The 23,100-nt window shown below is 25.9% G+C and overlaps 1 protein-coding gene across 2 annotated transcripts; it reads left to right on the top strand.

The window, feature by feature from the left end:
• The first annotated feature begins 4,641 nt into the window (after positions 1-4,641).
• On the top strand, positions 4,642-22,901 carry LOC145836040 (uncharacterized). Of its 2 annotated transcripts, none has more exons than XM_082943830.1 (13): positions 4,642-4,860; positions 6,743-6,943; positions 8,170-8,460; positions 9,591-9,626; positions 10,347-10,382; positions 10,652-10,807; positions 11,614-11,652; positions 11,876-11,929; positions 13,163-13,327; positions 13,726-13,835; positions 16,625-16,782; positions 19,715-19,897; positions 22,539-22,901. In XM_082943830.1, the coding sequence occupies exons 1-13, from the start codon at positions 4,662-4,664 to the stop codon at positions 22,609-22,611; spliced, it is 1,701 nt and encodes a 566-aa protein (XP_082799956.1). In that variant the 5' UTR covers positions 4,642-4,661; the 3' UTR covers positions 22,612-22,901. The 2 variants fall into 2 exon arrangements, with proteins under 2 accessions (XP_082799956.1, XP_082799955.1); XM_082943829.1 differs by having other exon boundaries at positions 10,649-10,807.
• Positions 22,902-23,100: the final 199 nt, after the last annotated feature.

The raw sequence follows: 23,100 nt of genomic DNA, 5'->3' as shown, positions 1-23,100 counted from the left end.
TTGTAAGCATAAGGTTTTTAATTTTAGTTATAATTAAACCGCATTTTTACTAAATAAACTTTTAATAAGCAATATTTTATATTACTAAGTTCACTCGATATTTCAATCACTGTTTAAGTAAGTCGTAATTTCATTGCTCAGCAAATTTAAAAGGAAAGATAGGCAACGATTAAAGGCAATTTATAGCAGTAAGGGAAAAGCTCTGAGCAACACCTTTCTGTTTTCAAAAAACAATTTTTAAAGTTATAAGTAGTTTATTTTAATTCTTATTCCTATTTTTGTAGTTCAAACAAACTGTGAACTGCGAAGATGAGAGGTAATTTAAATCATTAGAGGCAAATTTATTAGCACAACTTTTATGTTTTTACTACTGAAAATACTTACTTGTAAAAACAATTTCAAAAATTACAAGTAGTTTATTTTAATTCTCATTCAAATTTTTCTACTTCAAACAAAATGTGTACTGCAAAGGTGTAGCCACAAAAATTACAGTTTTTGTGAGAAACGAAATGAATTTCTCACAGTTTTATAAGACACATACCCGTTTGAACTTTTAATAAGTTTATTTTGAATTTTCGAAAAAATTAGTTTTAAAGTGCTTGTGTTTTGTCGATTATCAGAGAACAATAGTTTGCATTTAAATTGTTTACAAACTTTTCAAGTGTAACTAATTGCATCTTTATCGTTTTTTGATTATTTAAGAATGTTAACTTTGTTACGGCTTCAGATAATAAACTACAATTATAATTAAAAATTTAGACCGTTTATTTAATCTTGAATGCATTTTGAAATAAAGCAATGGTTAGAAGTGTTTTAAATGTTATTTTTGTTTGTTTATTGTTTAAAGGTTTTTAATAAACTTTGTTATCTGTTTATGTCTTTTTAATGCTTATTACAAACACCTGTTCTTGAATTTAGTCAGTTAAAATACTTTGCAAGTACTTTTTATTTATTTATTTTAAAAATTGTTTATTACAAAAACCTTTTATGCATATGGTCTACTCGCAAACATTGCAAGTTAATAATAGATAGTTGTAGTTTTGATATTACAAACATCACAAGTCTTACTTAATTTATTCCACACAATTTTAATTGTACAAAACTGTTTACAAAACATAAACAACAGATAATTTATACAACTTTAAATATGTTTACAAAACAAACAGAAACATCAGCCATCTGGGCAACTCAACCAAAAGGATCTTCACTCGTCACGCGTGAGCGATTTTGTGCAAACTTTTACTTGCAGTCTCGTCGTAATGACACTTTGTAATATGCTGTTTTATGTAAAAAAGTGAGAAAGGTGCAAAAAAGGCTCCGGCGGGTTCTTATTTGCTGGAAAAGTTGGGGCATTGTTAATGATGCTGCCTGTTGTAGTGTGCTGAGTCTGGGTAGAAAGTTTTGAGTTTATTTATTAAATTTGTTTGATATGTTTTTTTATACAACTCTTTATGGCTTTGTTTTAAGTTTTATGTATTTTTTTTAACTAATAAAATTTAGTATTCAAATAGTAAAATTCTTATCAGTTGGACTTAAAAATAAATAAAAGCATCAAAATTGGTAGGTATAGAAATAAATTAAAAGCTTAAAAATTAAAGACAGTTAATCTTATTAACGACTTTCTTCTCACTTCTACTTCAACTGGTAGATTAAAACTTTCTTCTCAGTTTGAAGTCGCCCGAGGTTTCAGACACGAAAGTGATTAATAGTTTTGTGAGCAGAAGTTGAAAAAACACTTAAATTATTTATTTGTATTCAGTTGTCTGAGGTTTACACAGTTTTTGTTAGTACAAATATAATGTTAGATGTTTATTAGTAAGTATATCCAGTTTTTTTGAAAACTATATTTTTTGTCTAGTGTTTTTTTGATTTAAAGTCTAACAAAATTTTGTAAACTTTTAATATTATTTTATATATATTTTTTGTATATAATTTTAGGTTAAATATTTTTTATTGCGTATAAAATTAAAAGTAAGAAGCTCTAAAGTACAGCCTAACTTGTACAAATGCTTTTATTTTTATTCTATAAGTTTTAATGCGACTTAACAAAGGTAAATGATTGTTTGCATAAACAAACTTAAGTTTCTTTTGTTATAAGTTCCAACATGGTACAAAGTTCAAATAATTCAGCAACACTCAACATTGTTTATAGTGCACATGTTTTAACTAACATTTTGCAGTGATTTTCTCTGTATGATATATATAAGTTCACCACATAATGAGCTCGTAATCACTCATGCGTGTTAAGTACAATTTCAAGTATCGAAACTGTTAACTTGAAACAAAATCAGTTGAAAGAAGTGTTTTTTGAGCTTTTATTGTTTTTTGTTTATGAAACTATCAAGGGAAAACAACTGAAAATATAGTTTGTTTAGTTTTAAGTTACACAGTTTTCAATTAAAGCGTATTGAGTACAGTTTCAAGTATCCAAACTGTTAACATGAAGCAGAATAATTTTTTTTTAAGTTTTTGTATAGGGTTTCTACAGAACATATGAGAAAAAAAAATTAAATATATATTTTATGTTTAGTTGAAAGAAAGTTTAATATTACACAAAAAAATATGTTCCTGAAGGATTAAATAAATGAATTTAATGAGTTTTAACTTAAATAAATGAACTAAACAAATTAAAAACAATTAAACCAAAACAGTTGAAAACATTATTTTTTTATAGATGTTTTTATATGTAACTTTATACATAAAAAATGTAACTTTACAAAACCTTTGTTTAGTTTTAAATTTCACTAGCTTTAATACGTAAAGTTATGTTACAGGAAATTATTTATTTGAAGATTTCAACATTAGTTAAAAGAGTGTTTATGTAGCTTTATGTTAGCATTTTTTATAAATTGAGTATCAAAAAAGTTATTAAAAACTTAGTTATACATTAAGTTTGAAAATGAACTAGCTAAAAATACAAAGTTAATGAACCAGAATAGTTAAACTAGTATAAATAATGTGTTTACTTATAAGAAAGTTGGTTTTAAAAAAATGTCTTTTGAGCTTTTCTATCTCATTTTTTAATAATACAAAATAAAACAAATGAGTGTATTTTTATAATTAGTTTTAAACTGATAGCTTAATTCAACATACGAATATCATTTCCAATCTGATTAGCTAAATGAAACAACACAATTATGCTATATTATTTAAATCAAAATAACAATTAATCATCCATTTTTTGTTGTTTCTGCACAATTAATTTTTCAAACACTTAATCCAAAGTAAACTTTTGTTAACTTTTCAAACCTGATGTTTCAAACTTTTATCTCCAAATACTGACGTATAAATTTGAGCATGCAGCTGATAAAACTGCTTATCAGTTGTTTGAGAGTCAGCGCTTTATTAGTTTTCGTTTTTTTTTTAACTTGAAGTAAACTTTTGACTGCTCCAAGTCACAGATAAACGCAGAACAATGTTTTTGCAAAACAAAAACTAAAAGGATTTGATCGTACTATTTGGCTAACAAAACAAAAGAAAATGTGCGTATGATAAAAAGTTACTCCAACAAGCGAAAATTTAATCTACTTTAAATTTATCTATGTTGGTTTAAACTTATTTGTTATAAAAGTTTTGCATTTTTTGCATTAAGATTTATAACTTAAATAGATTATTATTTTTTTTAAACACGTGGATGAATAAAATGACTTTAAGGATTAAGTTGTGATTTTAATCCTTTAAACAACTAAAAGTTATAATAGAAAGTTTGTATATATATATCTAAATAAAGTAGTTTTAAAAAATGCATTACATAATAGTATTAACTAAAATCCCAATTACTACATAGTGCGTTTTAACTGTTTAATAATAGATAATTTAAGTTTTAGCAAAAAACAAAACTTATTAAGCGCTGGTGTTTTTGTGCAGACAACTTTTTGTATTAGTAAACAACAAAAATTTTTTTGTATTTTATCAAGTTTTTTAATTTTTGATGTATTTTTACTAGTTTTTATTTTCAACGAAAACAGCATATTTATGTAGAAACTTAGTTGATTTTTCAATGATTGTTTTTAATATTTCACTGCTTTTTTGATAGTTTTTCTACTCAAAACTACTTTCTTCTAAACAACAAGTGCGACAAGTTAATGAAAAATTAAGATATAAATGTTTTTAATACTACCAGCTTTCAAAAGTATGACTTTTATTGCTTTTAACGAATTCCTGGTTCAAATTCAATAAGCTTGCACAGCCTATTTAATTGTTTTACCTCTTCAGCCTAATGTTAGTTTAATGCTGACTTGTTAGAGACAAATTCAAAAACCTTTACCTTTGAATTATTTTTTAGTAAATTGTTAAATAAAACTTTTATTAAGAATCTATTTTCTTTTTCTAAACATAATCGTAATACAGTTGATTCAGTAGCAAAAGTTTATTTTGTTTGATTTATTTGTATTTAACAAACAGTAACTTTGCATTGATGAGCACTGAAATAAATGTGGTATTTATGTATAAAAATTAAAGTTTTCTATTGGAAAAAAAAATTAATTACAGTTTAAAATATACTTAATTTTTATACAACTATTGAAAAAATATCAAAAAACCGTAGCACATTTAGTCAAAAGCTAACAAGCTTTAATCAAGGAATTAAAAACGTCTATAATAAAACAAATATTTTTTGTTCACACAGCACATATTTAATAAAACAAAAATTCCTGAGCAAAATGAACGACATCGAAGACCTGCTGCGGGACCACTACGACCACTATGACGCCACACCGGAATCGAACGTGACGTCACAACTCAACAACGCGACGTCACAAAACGTCACCGGGTACAAGGGAGAAACCATGTTCGACGTCGAGACGAAACTGGCGGCGGAGATCAATTCGGCGGGAAAGCTGGTCTACGCCGCGTTGGGCGGTGAGTGTGACGTAATTTTTTGTTTTGTTGTGACGTCATAATAGTTTTTTTCTTTTTGTTGAAACTTTGGAAACGTGTACTGATGGATTAGTGTTAAATGTTTTATTAGTATGACGTAGCAATGTATATATCAGGTTCAGTCCCAAAAAGGTCGATATAGTATGTTTAGTTAGTTTATCAAAAGATGTAACAATGCCTATTTGTGGACGATTTTGGCTACAAGTAGGCGAACTAAGGGGGTAAAAAAGTGTTTTGCTAACTAAAAATTAAAAAGAGATAACTAAGATAGATTGGCGATATTTTTAAATTTCTGATAAGTGGTGGTTTTTTAAATGTGATGAGAAACCCCGACTTTATAAAATAAATAAAACCCTGTGCTAGAACAATGAACAAAATTATGAGCATATTCGCGTCCATAGGAAGGATGCTTTATAAAACCTACATTTTTTTACAAGTTATAAATTCAGCGTTCGGCGGTAAGCATGTCAAGATTTACTAAAAGTGTTGCTACACTAAACTTAAATGTTTTCCTTTTTACATTCGGTACAACAAATAAAGTTAATCTAATGAACATCCTACTTAACGTACTACTTAAAAACTATTTAGTTGCGCATAAAAAATTTAGCCTGACGTAACACTTTGTATTGGTTTGACGTAACAATGTTTTAGTGAGTTGTGTTGGAGTCGCTATTACTTCCTTTGCAGCTGAAAATGAGAGTCGTGTGCATCAAGACTTGATTGCTTAAAATTTGTATTTTGAAGCAAAAGTACATTGTTGTATACTTTTTATGAGTTAAATGTTTAAAATATTCAAAGTTTTCATACAATTTTATTACATTAAATATGAAAAAAATCCCATTTTAAACAAGATTTGTTTCGTAAATTTTAATAAAAAAAATAGTTAAATTTATTTAGTTGTTTAAGTTTCTCTAAATAACTTTTTAAAAATAGTATTGCCTTAATATTAACATATGCAATGTGCATAGCTATTTAAAAAATATTTCTTACGAAACTTATATTATGTAATTTGGAATTTCATACTTCTTTTGTTACACTTAATTTATTCAATTTTGCTTATAAGTCATTACAGACTGTAAGTCTGATATAAACTTGTATAAAAACATTGATTACCAACACTTTTTATTTACGGATGTTAAACATAAACAAAAACAAACTTTTGTTTTCTGTTTCCGTGTCTTGTTTAAAAGCATGAACTTATTTGACCCCGTTGTTATGTTGAAATTAGCATTTGCTTATTTAGCAAACTATTTTATTATTGTATTGTTGTATAAGCAAGTCAAAACAGTTCCGTTTACGAAATATTATCTTAATACACTTAGATTGTTGGACTGGAATATGTTTTTATTACTCTGCTGACCTGTGTTGTTAGTTTGAAATATAGATACGGCGTTAGTCTTAATAAATAAAATAATTTTAAATTAATTATTCTACTCCAACGAACTTGATTATCCCGATCTTTTATAATATTAGTTATACTAAAGTCTTAAAAGTTCATAAAACACATGCAAGCTTGCAGTCACTTTTATTATGAAATTAAAAATATTTATGTTCGCTGTTTCACTAGTTCATTTTATAGAAACGTAGTTAGTTTTAACAAAATAAATATTTTTTGAAATTTGTTGTTTAACGAACTTGGTTCGTTTTGATATTATTTTATTTAACATTAATAATAAATAATATCTTAATCCTAAGTTAATAAGTGTTTAAAAAGAAATTATAATAGTTCTATATTAAAAAAAGTTATGTTACGTGGTATATTAAGAACGTACAAGCTTCATTAGCGCTTATTAAAATTTAAAAATATATAATTCAACGTTTGTAAGTTTACTACTTTTAGTAATAAATTTAGTTTAATCTCTAGTGACTGGACTCTTCGCCAACTTGTTTGTGATAGCAGTGATACTGATATGGGAGCGGAACCGTTCAAACAGGTCCGTAACCCAGCTGTTCGCTTTGAACCTGGCGTTCGCAGACCTTCTGTTCGTGTTCATAACGCCACTGTACTATGTCAACAACTGGCACGAGTTCTGGGGTGGATATCCGCTCTGTTTCGTCAATAAAGGTTAGTGATTTTTTTACTAGGTTGTTTGCCTGTTTTAGTTATACCTAAAGACATTTTATTGATATATCTTATGTATGCATGATATGTCATTTTATGGCATGAGTTCTTTGAGGATATCCGCTTTTTTTCGCTAATAAGGGTATTTGTGTAAAAACACTGCTATAACTAATAAGCATAAATCTATATTGTGTTTTAATGTATATGTGCTCGATTTGTAGATTTAATGCAACTTTGCTTTTGTTGTTTACACGTAAATTACGACAAAAAACTATATAGAAATTTTCACTAGCAACAGTGAGCGAATGTTACTACAAATATAATTTGTCAAAATTTTAACTTAACAATAGCTTTGAATTTAATAAAAACTTTTGTACTAGAAAATTTTAGATATTCAAAAAAAATAATGCACTCTTAAAGTTCGTGATGATTTTAAACTAAAGTGTCTTAAGTGGGCCTTAAAATGTATTTACACATAAACTAATATTTATGAAAACACTTCGTACTTACAAAACTGTTTTGTTTTTCATGCTTTAAGTAAAGTAAATCACTTACAAAAAATTACTTATACACAAAATGTAGGTAATTGATAAATTTTTTAAATAATATTTTAAATTATGGCAATCATTTACTGACAAAGGCTATGTGTTGCATTTCTATACGATTATTTTCTGGTATTTAAAATATTTGATGCACTTTAAAAATAATTTCTTATTTCATAAAGTTTTTGAAAAACACAAAGCTCTTACAGTTAAGTGTTTTAAGTGGGCATATAAATTTAATGCCTTACAAAGTTAAAGATCGGGAAAACATTTTGTAATCAGTCTATATTTTAAAATATAGTTATTTTTAACTAATCTTTGTTTTTAAATTGTTTTATAACAACAAAAACAAGTTCTTGGAAAAAAGAAAAGGAAAGTTTCACACAATTTATTGTTTGACAACGTAATTTGTAAAAAACTTCAGAACCACTCATTGTTTGAAAAATATATTATTCAATTAATGTACTATCGTGTTTGTAAAAAAAAATTAATTAGTTGATTTGAAAAATATTTTATTTAGATACTGTACAACAATACTATAGTATTTGTATAAAAAATAGCCTATTACTTTGACTTGATCAACTGTCCTTGACCGTCATTATAATTATCAAAAATAAAATTAATCTTTGTTACTATCTCTATAAAATACGTAATGCAGTAAACTTTAAATACAATGACGTCACACAGTGTTCCACGTCATCAACTACCACGCCAGCATCATGTTCCTCACCGTCATGTCTCTCGACCGCCTCCTGGCGACCGTGTTCCTGATGCGCATGCGCGTTCACCGCACCCGCAACACCGCCACCTGGTGCTGCGTCGTGGTGTGGGTGGTCGCCGTGGCAACCGCCTACCCGTGGATGGCCACCGTCTCGGTGGAGAAGTTCAGCGATGGGGTGAGCCACTGTTCGCACAGGTGGCCCAAGAGTTTCGAAATATTGTTTGACGAGATTGACACGTACGGGAAAGATTTCACTGGTGGGTGTTTGTATTTGTATTTTATTTTATTTTATCATGTTTCTCGCATATTGGTGGGTGTTTGTATTGACCGTTTTTATTATGTTTATGCGTTTTTATATTATGAGTTTAACTTTAATCGGCCTACATTTTGTTGCACCGTGAAACTGACAGGGATTATTATGATGAGGGTGTTAACATTTGTTTTGATAATTTGTATTTTAGCGTTCAAAATTGTATTTGCAATATCTTTATTGGTGCACACTAGGGTGCATCTTTTGCCCTGACCTTAAAGTTAAGCTCAGCGTGGCATATCAAATAAAAAGACAGCACTACAAAAAATAGCTTCCATTCTTTTACCACTAACTACATTTTTCTAAAAGCAACCCCTATGTACATTGTATGGGAACTTAGAAATTCAGCCTTCAAGTTTTAAGCTGAAAATTTTTGTACATTTGTAATTAAACGGTGGCAAAAGCTAGGACGCTAATTTTTCTCTGTCGTTGTGTATGGTATGCCACGCAAAAAAGTTAGACTAAGCTCTACTACAAAACTTTCATTTTTGAGGGGTAACAGATGCACTCTAGTGCAAGTTTTGTTAACGCTTTTGAAAAGACTTACTGATTGTCTAATATAATGTTTAAACTTTGTTTGAAGTGCTCGATACTTTGTAGGCAAAGTAGAGCAACGTGTATTTCGTATAAAACAAAACCTAGTTTACAAATGATTCCTCAGAATAATTAGTTTGAAGCGAAGTTAACGTGTATTCCAAATAAGTAATACGACGTATGGTCTACAGTCGGACTTGACATTGAACTTTACGTTTGAAAAACTATATACTGAGTTATTTTAATACTAACTGTATATCATTCAATAGTTTAGTTTCTACTTTTAAGCAACTTACAAGGACTATTGTAGTATATAATTAATAGAATACTTTTTTAGGTATTCAAATTGAACCGGTACTGTGTTGTTATTAAAATTATATGATTTGTAATCTAAAAGTACTACACTGGTAATATTAAAATATTTCGTTCATAATTGATCTGAATAGAGTTCAATAAACTTATGTGTTCCTTTTTATTTATGATTTTTTTTTTGTTACTATTTATTCATAGTACTAAGATTCAATAATATACTTTTTTTTACAGATAGAGAACAGGACCTTCTACACGACTTTATAAACTGTAAGTTTTATATTATATATATTTTAAACTTCTTAGCTTCAAAATGTAACAACTTTAGTAAGAAAAATTGTTGCTTTATAATTACTTTCAAACTTAATTTCAGAACTTCAAGTGAAAAATTATAACTCGAACTGAAAATTTTTTAGTCAAACAATTACTTTTTTTTCAAAATAATTCATGCTTAATTGTATTGCTATTTATCTATAATAATTTAAAAAACGTTGTTTATTTCTGTCACGAAATTAAAAACTTTTTCAGCTGTTTTTATTTTAATTTTTTTTTTTTCCATTTTGATTTTTTTTTTGATTTTAAATATTCTATTGTATCTAAATCTTTTATTTAGAATCTTTTTTATAATTGGTTTTCTTAATTCTTGCTTATACAAGGCTGCTTGAAAATAATAAAACAACTTAATACTTTTATTTTAAAACAAAAAGATTCCATTTTTCTAATAATAATAAAATAAATTAAATCTTGAATAGTCATTTATTTATTTCATTTATAGATTTTTTTTATACAGTTATTTGCCTTAACTAAAAAATACTTCTGAATTTACTGAGATGTAAAGAGCTTATTTATGGATACTTTTATAAATCTCACTTTAAGTTTATTCTTTTACAAGTAAACTTCGATTAAAAAAACTATTACTACCTGGTTCGTTTTTTTATTAGTGAATATTTTACAAGAAATAAAAAATATAATCAAAAAATTTAATTTCAGCTCATCGAGACGTAGATTATGGACTTTACGATCTTGGTAAGTTTTCAAGGTTTTTGCATTTTATTTAAAATTTACTGTTTCATTAAAGTATTTTAAAGTTTTAATGGACCCTGAAAATCTAAATTTGAATAAAACAGTGACACAATAGTTTGTGGACTCATAAAATTTTCTAAAAAATTAAAAATTGAAAACGTGAGAGTTTAATTCATATAATACAATGTCTTAATGTTTTAACAATTTTTATCACTGAGTTTTATTTTTTTGTTCTAAACAGTTTTGTATTGTCAATAAAAAATTCACAGAAGAAGAAATAGAGGTAGAAGATGACTTGGAAATGAAAGAAGAGCTAATTGAAAAAGAAAAGTCGATAATCAAAGAAATTGTAAAAAAAGAAGAAGAAAAACAGCCTTCTGATAAAAATAAAAAAGAAGTTAAGATGTGGTGGCAGAAAGATGAAGAAGGTTGTTAATTTAAACAAAATAAACATTAAAAAATAAATAATTTAAGTAAAAGTAAATAAAACAAAGTACAAATAAAAAAATTCATCTCTAACCTAAATTTCAGGCCGGCTTATGTTTTGATTAACTTACACTCCTCGATATCAGAAAAAAATTTTCTAGCACTTAATATAGTTAACCAATAATTTTTTTTTAATGTAACTTATAAAATAGAAAACATTTTTTTATCGAAACTGAGTGTTTGTGTTACTTAGCTTTTTGTCCGGATAACTTTGGTAACATTTTCATAGCTGTTTAGAGTATAAAAAATTAAGTCTTTTAAACAACTTTTCTAATGTAGATGAAACAATTAACATGAATAAAACTTAATACTGTTGCAAATTATCAAGTATGTTAATTTAAAGTTAGCTTCATAATTGATTTGATTGTTTTCTTTGCTTGTGCTAAAAGTTTTGTACCTTACAAGTGTACCTATTTAAAAAAATTAAAGCTTCAAATTGACTTCAACTAAACTTGATAGAACTTAAGTATTTCTTATCAGTCATTTAAGTTATTATTTTATTAGTTAAGAAACACATTTAGAGCATTAGTACTACTTTGTTGTAGATCGAACATTTTACCAATTTTTTAGGTTAGAAAAGATATATTCGGTTAAAATTTTGTTTTATTCTTAAAACTTTTATTAAAATACCTCTTGGTTTAAAATGAGTTTATAGCATAAATCTGTTTTAATTAAAAAGCTTTTAATATTCGGATTCCATTAAAAAAATAAAGTTAAAAAATAAATTTAATTATATCATTATCTACAGTGGCCAAGCTATACGAAAATAAAGCAGAAAACTTTACAGGTATCTAGTTTATTTCTATGTTATTAAAAATAATTTATTAATTTCAAATGCTTTCTTTCAAATCAAAAACGTTTTAGATGTTTTTATAACAGAAACAGTGATTAATTTTTTATAAAAACAATATTTAAAACACTGTACACTTCGATAATTTTTACCTTTAAGTATGTTAAGAAATTATTTCTTAGTTATATAAAATTTTTATTAAAGTTAAATTTATAAACAGTTAACGACGATTATGACGACGATTACGACGACAGCGGAGAATTTGCCAACAGTTGTGAGTTATTTTGATTAATAAAAACTAATTAATTCTTTTTGATAAATAACTTATTTTAATATGATGACAATATAGCGAAGAATAAGCAAAAAGTTGTGAGTTATTTTAAGTAATAAAAACTAATGAAATTTATTTGATATATAATTTATTATATTATGATGATTATGACGATAATAGCGGAGAATATAACAACACTTGTGAGTTATTTTAATTTAAAAAAACTAATGAAATTAAATTGATAAATATATTATGATGATTATGACGATATACCGAAGAATTTGCCAACAGTTGTGAGTTATTTTAATTAAAAAAAAACTAAATAATTCTGTTTGATAAATAACTTATTACAATATGATGACAATATAGTGAAGAATAAGCAAAAAGTTGTGAGTTATTTGAATAAATTAAAACTATTGAAATTTATTTGATAAACAATTTATCATATTATGATGAACATGACGATATAGTGAAAAATAAGCCAATAATAAGTTAGTTATTTTAGTGTGTAAATTCTAAAAAAATCAACAACTGTTAGTGTCGTTCTATGTTAGTTGCTCTATTTTAATTTTTTAAAAACAAAAAAAAACTAAGATCAACATAAAGCTAGCAATTGGTACAATCTTTCTTAAAAACATATAAAAATATACTATACTTTGTGTATTTTAGGTAAAGTTTTATCCGCTAATACTTACTAATACTTATAAATACTTTTCAAAGTATTAGTAACCACCACTAACTATCATCCTATCTCTATATACAAAGTGCTTTAGATCGTCGTTTTATTATTGTACCTGGGGAGCTGCTTAGCAGTGAAACCTCGGTTAACCGTTGTAGGTAGTACCGAGGTTAGTTCTGAACGTAATATCACTTTATACAAAAAGATATATAAAGTCATAAACCGTTTGTAGATTGAAGACTGCAAGTTTTTCGGTTGTGACTGACTGATGAAGTCAGGACTGATCTTAGTCTACCGAAAGCTTGTGGTCTGATGATCGAATTAGCATGATCAAAACTTGTAGACTTGAGCTTCAGACGTTGAACTGTTATTTTATGCGTTATTTTTACTTGATTTCACACTCATGCTCCACAGGAAACCAACACAGTATTTTCTAAAGAAACACTTTAGTTATTATTTTATTTAATTTTTATTTCAGACTCATGCACAACGGAAAATCAGCACAGTATGTTCTACAGGAACACGTTGAATTATTATTTTATTTAATTTAATTTCAGACTCATGCACAACGGAAAACCAGCACAGCATGTTCTACAGGAACACTTTGAGACTTCGCTTCATCTTCCTCTTCATATTTCCCGTGCTCATCATAGCGGGATCGTATTTGGCCATTTTGTTCAAAGCCACCAAGTCCCTGAACAGAATGCAGTCCGCGCAAAGAAGTTAGTACTTTTGTAAATTAATAGAACAATTTAAGCTTTACTAAGTATTATAAAGTTAAGAAGCTTTGAAAAGCATTTAAAAATTAAAAATTATTGAATATTACAAAAACGATTAAGAAAATACGGTTTTAAAACTGCGAAAGTTTAAACTTGACATTTGTAAGAACTGTTAATAAAATATAAAAATCCATGATTTTCAACAGCTAATTGTAAACTATTCATTTAAAACAATTTTTTGAAATATTTTATTAAAATTAGAAAAAAATTATTATTTTGCAAACAACAGACATGAGAAAACACATTGTGTAAAATTTCGATTTTGACTAAATTTTGATTGACCATGAATTTTTTACTACTATTAAAAACTTATACATATTGATAACTATATCTTATTACAGACATGCGAAAACACATGGTTGTCACAATCTTGACGATGGTGGTTGCCTTCATATTTTGTTGGACGCCAACTTTGGTGTTCGGTATGGTGAAGACTTTCACTGATTTAAAAGTAAGTTAAGTAATTTAGAAAATATTTTTTGTATGACATTTTCCCACTTTGGTATTCAGTATGGTCAAAACTTTTATTGAAATTTTATAGATTGCCATTAATACTTAATAAATATTTGAAAAAAAACATTATACTTTTCTAATTGCACCAGTACTAACAAGAATATATGTACAACATAAAACAAAATATTTTTAGTTTAATATTTCGATAAGTGTATCAGTATTAATAAAAGAATTAAGTATATTTCATATCGTTTATTTTTGAATGCATGAGGTCTCTTATGTATTACCGTTAATAATTTTGTCCAGAAAATTAAATATTTTAAAGTAAAAGTTTTATTACTTTAGATAAGTAAAAGTTTTATTAATTGTAAATTATAATAAACATAAGATAACATTGAAAGATTAATAATGCTTTTACAGAAAGCATAACATTTCAGCAGATAAAACTAAAAGTTTTCATTGACAAATTAGTAAAGTTCATATTTGAAAACTATAACATGTTGCTTAAAGTTTAAAGGTAAAGAGAAACTGCTTATCATCAGTTTGTTTTACATCTAAAACTTTTTATGTCTATTAAGAATAGTAACATACTGAACTTTTTTAAAAAGAAATTAAGATTAAGATTTGTTACTTATTTTGGATGTAAATTGTACCAATTTTTAACTATGCATATTTTGTTAAGCCGTACTGCCAAATATGGCTCATAAATAAATCTAGCTAAAGTCAGCTTTATTGTTCACAAAACGTATTGAAACCCAAAAAATAGTACAAATAGTTTACAGCTTGTTTTCTAAGCACCATGTAAACAAGTTTATTTATAACTTGTTTTTAAACTGTTAAAAAACAACAACAAATGTTTTATAAACAAAAAACATCCGAGCAGCTGACAGTTAATATTTTTTAGTTTTAAAGCAGATTTATTAAAGTTTATTAACGAGTTAAAATTTAATCAATGACATATGTTGATGTTTATAACAGCTGATAAATTTTCTGTTGTTGATATTAACATCAAAATGTTTTCATTTGTTTTTGTTATAAACATTGGTTAAACAAATAGTAAATAGTTTTAAATGTTATTAACTCTTTACTAGTTTAACTAATATATAGTTAATTCTATATTACAAAAATTATAGGAAAAAGTTTTGAAATGTTTTTACTTACACAGAGTGTAACTAAATGTTTTTACAGTTTATTACAGGCAAATTTCATTTTAATTTCTTAATTTAAAAATTAGTTTATGATGAATTTAGTATGTAAATAAATGATAAACACATTTTAATCTTTTGTCCTTGTAGTAAATCACGAGTACATACTTACAGTCTATTTAGCATTTAGAGTATCATATTTATAAATCTTAAACTCTAACTCCTATTTTCAGTTTAGTTTTCTAAGGTATGTATCTAAGTTTTCTTACCGCTCTAGAATTAGTTTAAATATTCAGCCTAACCTTTAAGCACAATACTGGTTCTTTTAGATTGTATTTTAATGTATTTTGTATTAATTTTGAATTTTAAAAACTAGTTTATGATGAATACAGTACGCAAATGAATATTAAACCCATTATAAATCTTTGTCCATGAAGTAAATCACGAGTACATACTTACAGTCTATTTAGCATTTAGAGTATCATATTTATAAATCTTAAACTCTAACTCCTATTTTCAGTTTAGTTTTCTAAGGTATGTATCTAAGTTTTCTTACCGCTCTAGAATTAGTTTAAATATTCAGCCTAACCTTTAAGCACAATACTGGTTCTTTTAGGTTGTATTTTAATGTATTTTGTTTTAATTTTGAATTTTAAAAACTAGTTTATGATGAATACAGTACGCAAATGAATATTAAACCCATCATAAATCTTTGTCCATGAAGTAAATCACGAGTACACGAAAATCATCGATTTAGCATTTACAGATCGTTTTTTGATCTCAAACTAATTTACTCATATTTTTATTGTAGTTTTCTAAGGTATATACCTAATTTTTCTTACAGTTTTTATTATTTTATACATTAAGCTTAAACTTTAATTACAGTAATGTTATCTTTAATGTTAAAATATTTTAAATATATGTTTTATATTTTGTCCAGAAACCATAATATAATTACATACCTACCAACGATTTAGCGTTTACATTGTTAGAAAAAAAAACATCATAAACTATTATTTAAAGCATTTATAATATTTTTTTTAGATCTTAAACTTTTACTCATATTTTTATTGTAGTTTTCTAGGGCTTTTCTAGTTTTTTTCTATCTAAGTTTTCTTAAAGTTCTTATTGTAAATTTATTCTTTCAGGACACTTTTTTACAAAATAAGTTTTGGTCAATGTAAAATAAAATTTTGAAAGAATAAATTCATTATTTCTCCTTCAGTAGTTAAGATCTCTTTATTTGTTTTCTTAAAATCAAAACATATAATATAATTTTCATTATTTTATATATTAAACTTAACTTTTAACTACTGTAATGTTATCTTAAGTGTTAACACTTTAAATATATATGTTATATTTTGTCCACAAACCATACTATAACTACATACTTATCGACGATTTAGCGTATACATTATTAGAAAAAAAAAATTGATACCATAAACTATTATTTTAAGCATTTATAATATTTCACACATAAGTCAGTACATGTTATTATTTGAATATTATTTTTTTCACACATACGTCAGTAAACACTTGTTGGTGGATTGATACAGACTAATATTACTACTTAAATGAAGTTATTAAAGTATTATGTTATATATGTTCTAATATCAAAAATACACTTTATAAAATATTTCAGGCATCAGTCAACACTTGTTGGTGGATGCAGGAAACGTTTGACTGGATAGCGTACAGCAATTGCGCCATTAACCCCATACTGTACTGGCTCGCCAGCAGGAGTTTTCAGCAGAAGATAAGAGCAGTGCACGAGTATGTGACCACCGGCAGAAATTTGAGGTTTGAATTGATATTCAACATACTTTAACAGTAAAAAAGTTAAATAAACAAACGATTTTTAGTTGTAATGTTTTTGATCTAGTAGAAAGTGAACTTTTTTGTACACTAAGTGTATAAATGTGTAATCAGTGGTAGAAATTTGAGATTGTTTTTGATTGTTTTCAAAGTTTATCATTAAAACTTGGGCTGTGGAAATAAAAATTTTTTAGTTTTGTTAGTTGGTTAAAATTAGAGGTTTGTTTTTTATACTGTAAAAATATTTTATCAATAAAACAGCTGAAAAAAAACTATACTCATAATGTTCAGTAATCTAGTATAAGTTTTAGGTTTGTATCTTAATTTCGTAAAAGTGTACTTGAAAATTTTTTTATTAAGAATGCGTGACCTTACCAAAACGGTATTTTTAAATAAATGAAAGAATAAAAATTGTACCCTAATTAGTAATTAATCACTGTTCCAATACATATTTACTTTTTTTTTCTACATACTAAATCACTAAAAATAAGTACACACTAAATTCATAACTAACATTTAAAAAACCATACTATTAATAAGTTTTCAACGATATGAAAAGTATGACTGTATACAAAAAATTAAAAGTAAATAGTTTTCATTAGATTTATCTGACATAGATAACTATATTTAAAAACAAACCATTTTGATGTTACAATAAAACTTAGTTTAAGTACACTATTGGGAAATGAATCCGTAGCGGTTACAACCAATTAAATTACTAAACTTAATTATTGTAAAAAATTTATCTTTCATCTACTAAAACTACAACTAAACTGTTCTAATACTTTTACGATTTTTTGAATGAAACATTGTTTTGAAAATAAACATCAAAATTTTTGAAGTAAGTCAATTATGAAAATTTTACGAAACACACTACTTAACATATGTTTAACTTTGGGAAAACCTTATTTATTAGCTATGCAAACGTTAAAAAATACCGACTATATAAATTGTGTTATTGGCTTTGAGATATTATTTTAACAAAAACAATGTTTCACTTGCAAAAAGATCGTAAAGCTGTTTCAGCCAAACGAACTTACAGTTAAATCATATTATATGATTCATACAATTAAGACTTACGTATAATAGTATCGTAATATTTTATTTTTTCTCAAAGTGGTAAAACATTATGTGAAAACAAAACTACATACTTGTATGTAAGCACAAACTGTATTTTTGATGAACCAGGCTATTAGTTAAACTGAAAAACAACTTTTCTTCATTTTAAAGTTTATGAACCTCTAGTTTAGTCTAAAATGTTTTATACTAACTAAAAATTTATCATCTTCTTTAGTTTTTTTGACATTTACATTATAAATACTTCACACATACTAAGAATGACACTGGAAAATTATTAAAACTTAGCTTTCATTTTAAAGCACCAAGATTAATTGTGCTTAAAGGTTTTGCAAAAAGTGTTTATTAATTTTATTTTAAGAAACACTTAAGCTCTATAAGTCAAAGTTCTATAAAAAAATCTCTTATATTTGAATAGATCACATGTAAAAACTGCAATTATCTAAAAGTTAATTTGTTTTAATATAGAAGCTAAAAAGTTTGTTTATATACAAACTTTTTTTAAATTGAAAACCATGTAATATTCTCTTTTTTACTGACAGAATAAAAAACAGTTTAACATAATCTTCTTTAATATAAATATACTTTAAATCACGATTTAAAATTTTCTCATGAACTTAAAAGCAAGCTTAAACATTACATCTTTATTTTTACACTCTATTGTTGCGATTTGAAAGTTAAACTTAATTCGTCCAAAACAAAGCACATCAAAGATACTATTGTTTTTTATTTTATTTTCGCAATTATCTCATTAACTTTCTAAGTACTGCCGTGTTATCGTGATTTAATTTTTGTTTCCTGTGTTGACAACTGTTTCTAGTAAATAGTTGTAAACCTTTGATAATTTTGAAGTCGACCTGTCAAAATAATGATAAAATAACAAAGAAAAAAATGTAACGAACATAAAATATTTTTGAACAATTGTTTAAATAAGTTTCAAGTACGTTAATTTTTTTTGTTTACTTTAAACTGTTTTATTGGTTTATTAGAAAGTAAACCCTTTTAATAAAAAAAATTCTTATTTTTCTATCTAAAAAAGTCAAAGCAGCTTATTATACCAACTTCTAAACTTAAACTGTTATACTAGTTAGTTTTTATGTATTTTATTATATTGATTAGGTTTAAGTTCAAAACCTTACATAAAAAATTATAACTACATATATTATTTTGTAAACTGATTTTAAAAAATATTTTAGATCGATACTTTTTATCATGCTAGCTATTAAACATATGTTGTAAGTATGAAGTAGTATTGGTTAGATTGAAAGTCATAAGTTATATGTAGCATAATTTTTTAACCAACTTTTTTTTAAGTTTGTTAAAAGTTTAAACCAGGGGCCGGCAGTCTTTTATAAATCGCGTGTTAATTTATTTAAAAAAATTGCTTACCAGCCGAACTGTACAGAAAAAACTTTTACTGCAGGACGCTGATACTTAAAATAACTAAAGTAGGTAGTTAACCAAAACTGTGATAACATGTGCAAAAACAATTCACTTATGATCACTAATATCAAAACCAAAGCCTAATCGTAATTTTTCACTTTATTTTTTCAAAGTATGTTTTTATCTATAAAGTTCACCCCGAATTTCGCTTTGCGGGCAGCAGCTTGCTGATCCATGGTTCAACCTTGAAATAATACGTCATATATTTCTATATGACGTACTACCTTATACGTCATATAGTAATACGTATAAGTATATACGTAATAAGTTAGATCAATCTTGTTTGTACTTCCCATCATACCTTATGTTTTAATTTCATCCAGGACTCTAGTAATACGTCATCATGAACGTATTTTTCAGGTCTCTAGTAATACGTCATCATGAACATGTTTTTCAGGTCTCTAGTAATACGCCATCACACGAGGGACGAATCAACGAACAGAACGTCGTTGTCGAGGTTTCAGCCCTCGGCCAACAGAAACCCGACGAATGCGAACAAGAATGAGGACACGATGCCGCTGAAGCCACTCAGCAGTAACAAGAAAGTCAGCAATAAGAAGGATGAAACTTTGAAAAACAGGTTAATTATATTAATTTTAATAAAAAGTATTTTTAAAATAAAAGCTTAGAAATATAAAGTTAAACAAAACAAACAAAAAGTAATATGTTGCAAAATTCGCTTGTATTTAAGCAGGAATAATTAAACTTATAAGTCTGCTTAAAATTTGAATTCTGTAAACGTAGTAAACAATCTTAAAAAAAATAGTTTTTTATATACTAATCAAAACTAAATTGGTTTTTTTTCTTATTCATTGAAGTAATTATTATAAGAATCTATGGTATCTTAAGTATAATTGATAAATATGATTGATAATTTCAAGTTAAATTAAAGTTTATTGAAAACTAGAGTCTCGAAATTCGTTGGCACTTTAGTTATTAACAAAATAAAATTTATAATAACTTATTTTTATTTCAACCTTTTTATCATAAACTTCCAAATAACTCATGCGTATAGCTTTTAATAAAAAAACTATTTTAAATCAAAATTAGTATAAATTCAAAAGTTTAGATTTTTTAAATGCTCTCCATACCCATGAAAGGTTGCTTACTTAACTATAATAACACACTCAACTCAAATAAATACACTTAAATAGCTCCACTAACACGTGATAATACTGGAAAACAATTTTCAAATTGTTATAAATAAACATTTATGTAAACATATAAGTTTAATTATAAGTTTTCTACATGTCACCAATAGTTCAATCCACTCAGTAGTTCAAAAACTTGCTGCTTCAAATTTAATTAAGCTTAAGTCTCAAGTAGAAGCTTAATTCTTATACTAGAATTTGGACCTTTTTCATTCAAAACCTTCAGCTAATTTTAAAAACTCAAAATTTGTTAGTATTTAACGAATAACTTTACTATCTAAAAACAATTTTTCATCAAATAAAAACGCTCAAATCATGTCTTATCAGTTAAACTCTTTAGTTCGCAATAAAACTGTGAAATTTTAAAGTTACCCGTTTTATCGGCTGCTGATTTTAAGTCACTGAGATTAAAAAACATATTTTCTAAACATTTAAATTTCGTATTCCTTAACATAATTTTAAAATATTATTTTCTTAATCACTACTGCATGTATGTTTAAAACATCGTCTGACTTTTACTTTCAAGCTTTTTTATTGATATAACTATTTTGTTATCTAAAAATATTTTGCTTAAAACACCTACATTAATTAAATATTTTTATTTTGTTTAAAGTATATATTATTGTATCAAAATGTTTTATGCGAAAAAGTTTGTCTTGTAAAATCGATTGTTTATAAGATGTTACTTATTAAAATTTTTATACACATAATTTTTGTTTATAAAAAGGATATTTTAATTTTTGCTGTTATACGCAAAATATTATTCAAAATGAAATCGTAATAAATTATTTGTTTTTAACAATAGTTTTAGTGCCTTATAAATGTCAAATTCAACCCTTGAATTGGTAAAAACTATGAGAAATTTTTATTAAATTTTTGCTTATTACTTTGAACTTATACTTGTGAGTTTATATCTAACTTTTAAATTTTGTACAGTTTTACAACTGGTTATAAGTTCTTGTTAGTTTGCACACAAAAAAAATATTTTTTGTAAATTTTTAATGAATTTATACAAACTTAAATTGCCTGTTGTATATTTAAGCAGTTAAATAGTATTGTGGGGCAGTTGTACCTTTGATTGCTTGAAATGTTTTTTTAGGTTTTTTAAAACATGTACAAAACTTCTGCGTTTTTAAATAGATTAAAATTTTTAAGTTAACATTAAACTGAAAATTTTACTAACAAGTGTTGAAGCTACTTGATGCAGTATAAAATTTTTAAATAGTCTCATAAAGTTTATATAATCAAAATATTTTATATTAAGCTTGTATGTTTCAAAACTCTTTCTCCGCAATTACTTTATTAAATCATTATACCTAAAGCTCATTGAACATTTAATAATATTTCTAGAATAAAAAAAGGAAAACTGTTTTATAATATTCAACTCACATAACTGTTAAAAAATTACTTTTGTTTTTAATTACTAAAAAAAGAGCCATAAAAAATGTTTCTTTAGATATTTCATATGTACTTTATAAAAAAAAATATATTAGCAGTAGTCGATAAAATTTCAACTATAATGATAAGAGTAATAAAGAAATTGTAAAACATATGAACAAAAAGTTTTGTTTTGTACATTTGATGCTTTATTGCTTATAAGACTTCCTAAAACTGTTTAAATTTTTATCTTTAACACCTGCATATGTGATAAAGCTGTTGTTAGATTATAAATAACAAGTCTTTGTGCAAATATCTTATAAAATTTTAATGTTTGGATTTTTCAATAATGTTTTTTTTTTTATTTGCCACTTAAGTTTAAAAAAATCTTCAAAGCAAAAAGGCAATACTTGTTGCCAATAAAGTCAATAGTCCACATTTTTGAATCATTTATGTCATAATACTATTGTTGCAAATTTAAACTCAAGTTTAACTGTTAGAAAAATATGTATTTTAAATATTTATAAACAGATCGTTTCGAACTTAATATTTGTTACATCTCACACTTCTATTTGAAAACTCATTATAACAGTATTTTATTATTACTTTAGTAAGTGCACATACAAGTTATTATACAAAAAACTATTAAAACTTAAATAAAACCATAGTTTATTAACATATAACTTTTTTCAGTGTGAAGAAAAATAAGGAAATAGACATCGAAAGTCAGAGAACGGCCCTGATTGGTTCAAACGAAAACGAATAAGAACCAATTTCGCCCAATTTGTTGTGAGATGAAAAATTGAGGGAAAAATGTCGACTGTTGCTAGCTTTTCTTTTATTCTATAATATTTATTACTGAACTATAAAAAGTTACTGTTTTCTTGTAAAAGGTGCAACTGTAAAAAAGAATTTGTTAGTATCTTGTAATTCTTAGATTTTGTACGAGTAAAGTTTTGTTTGTGTCTATATTTTAAGTGATCATTTACTGAAGCTACTTCGTTTTTTAACTGGTTTTTCCTTTACTGTAGGTTTACAATTCTTGTCATACTAGCACTCTGGCTTTTTTCTTTGTTGAACCTTTTTAATAAAATCATTTATGTTAGCAGTTTTGTTATAAGTTAGTGGGCATTAAAGTATGAGTTTACTTAATATTTGTAAACCTACATTGAGATGTTGCTAATATTATTTATTTTCTCTTACTGTTTTTAAAAATTTAAAAGGGTTTTTACTACATAACAACTGTAGAACGTAA

The sequence above is a fragment of the Thalia democratica genome, chromosome 5, assembly GCF_965202585.1.
Source record: "Thalia democratica chromosome 5, ktThaDemo2.hap1.1, whole genome shotgun sequence".
NCBI lineage: Eukaryota > Metazoa > Chordata > Thaliacea > Salpida > Salpidae > Thalia > Thalia democratica.
Note: the sequence above shows the minus strand (reverse complement) of the source record. Positions and strands in the feature narration are given on the sequence as shown.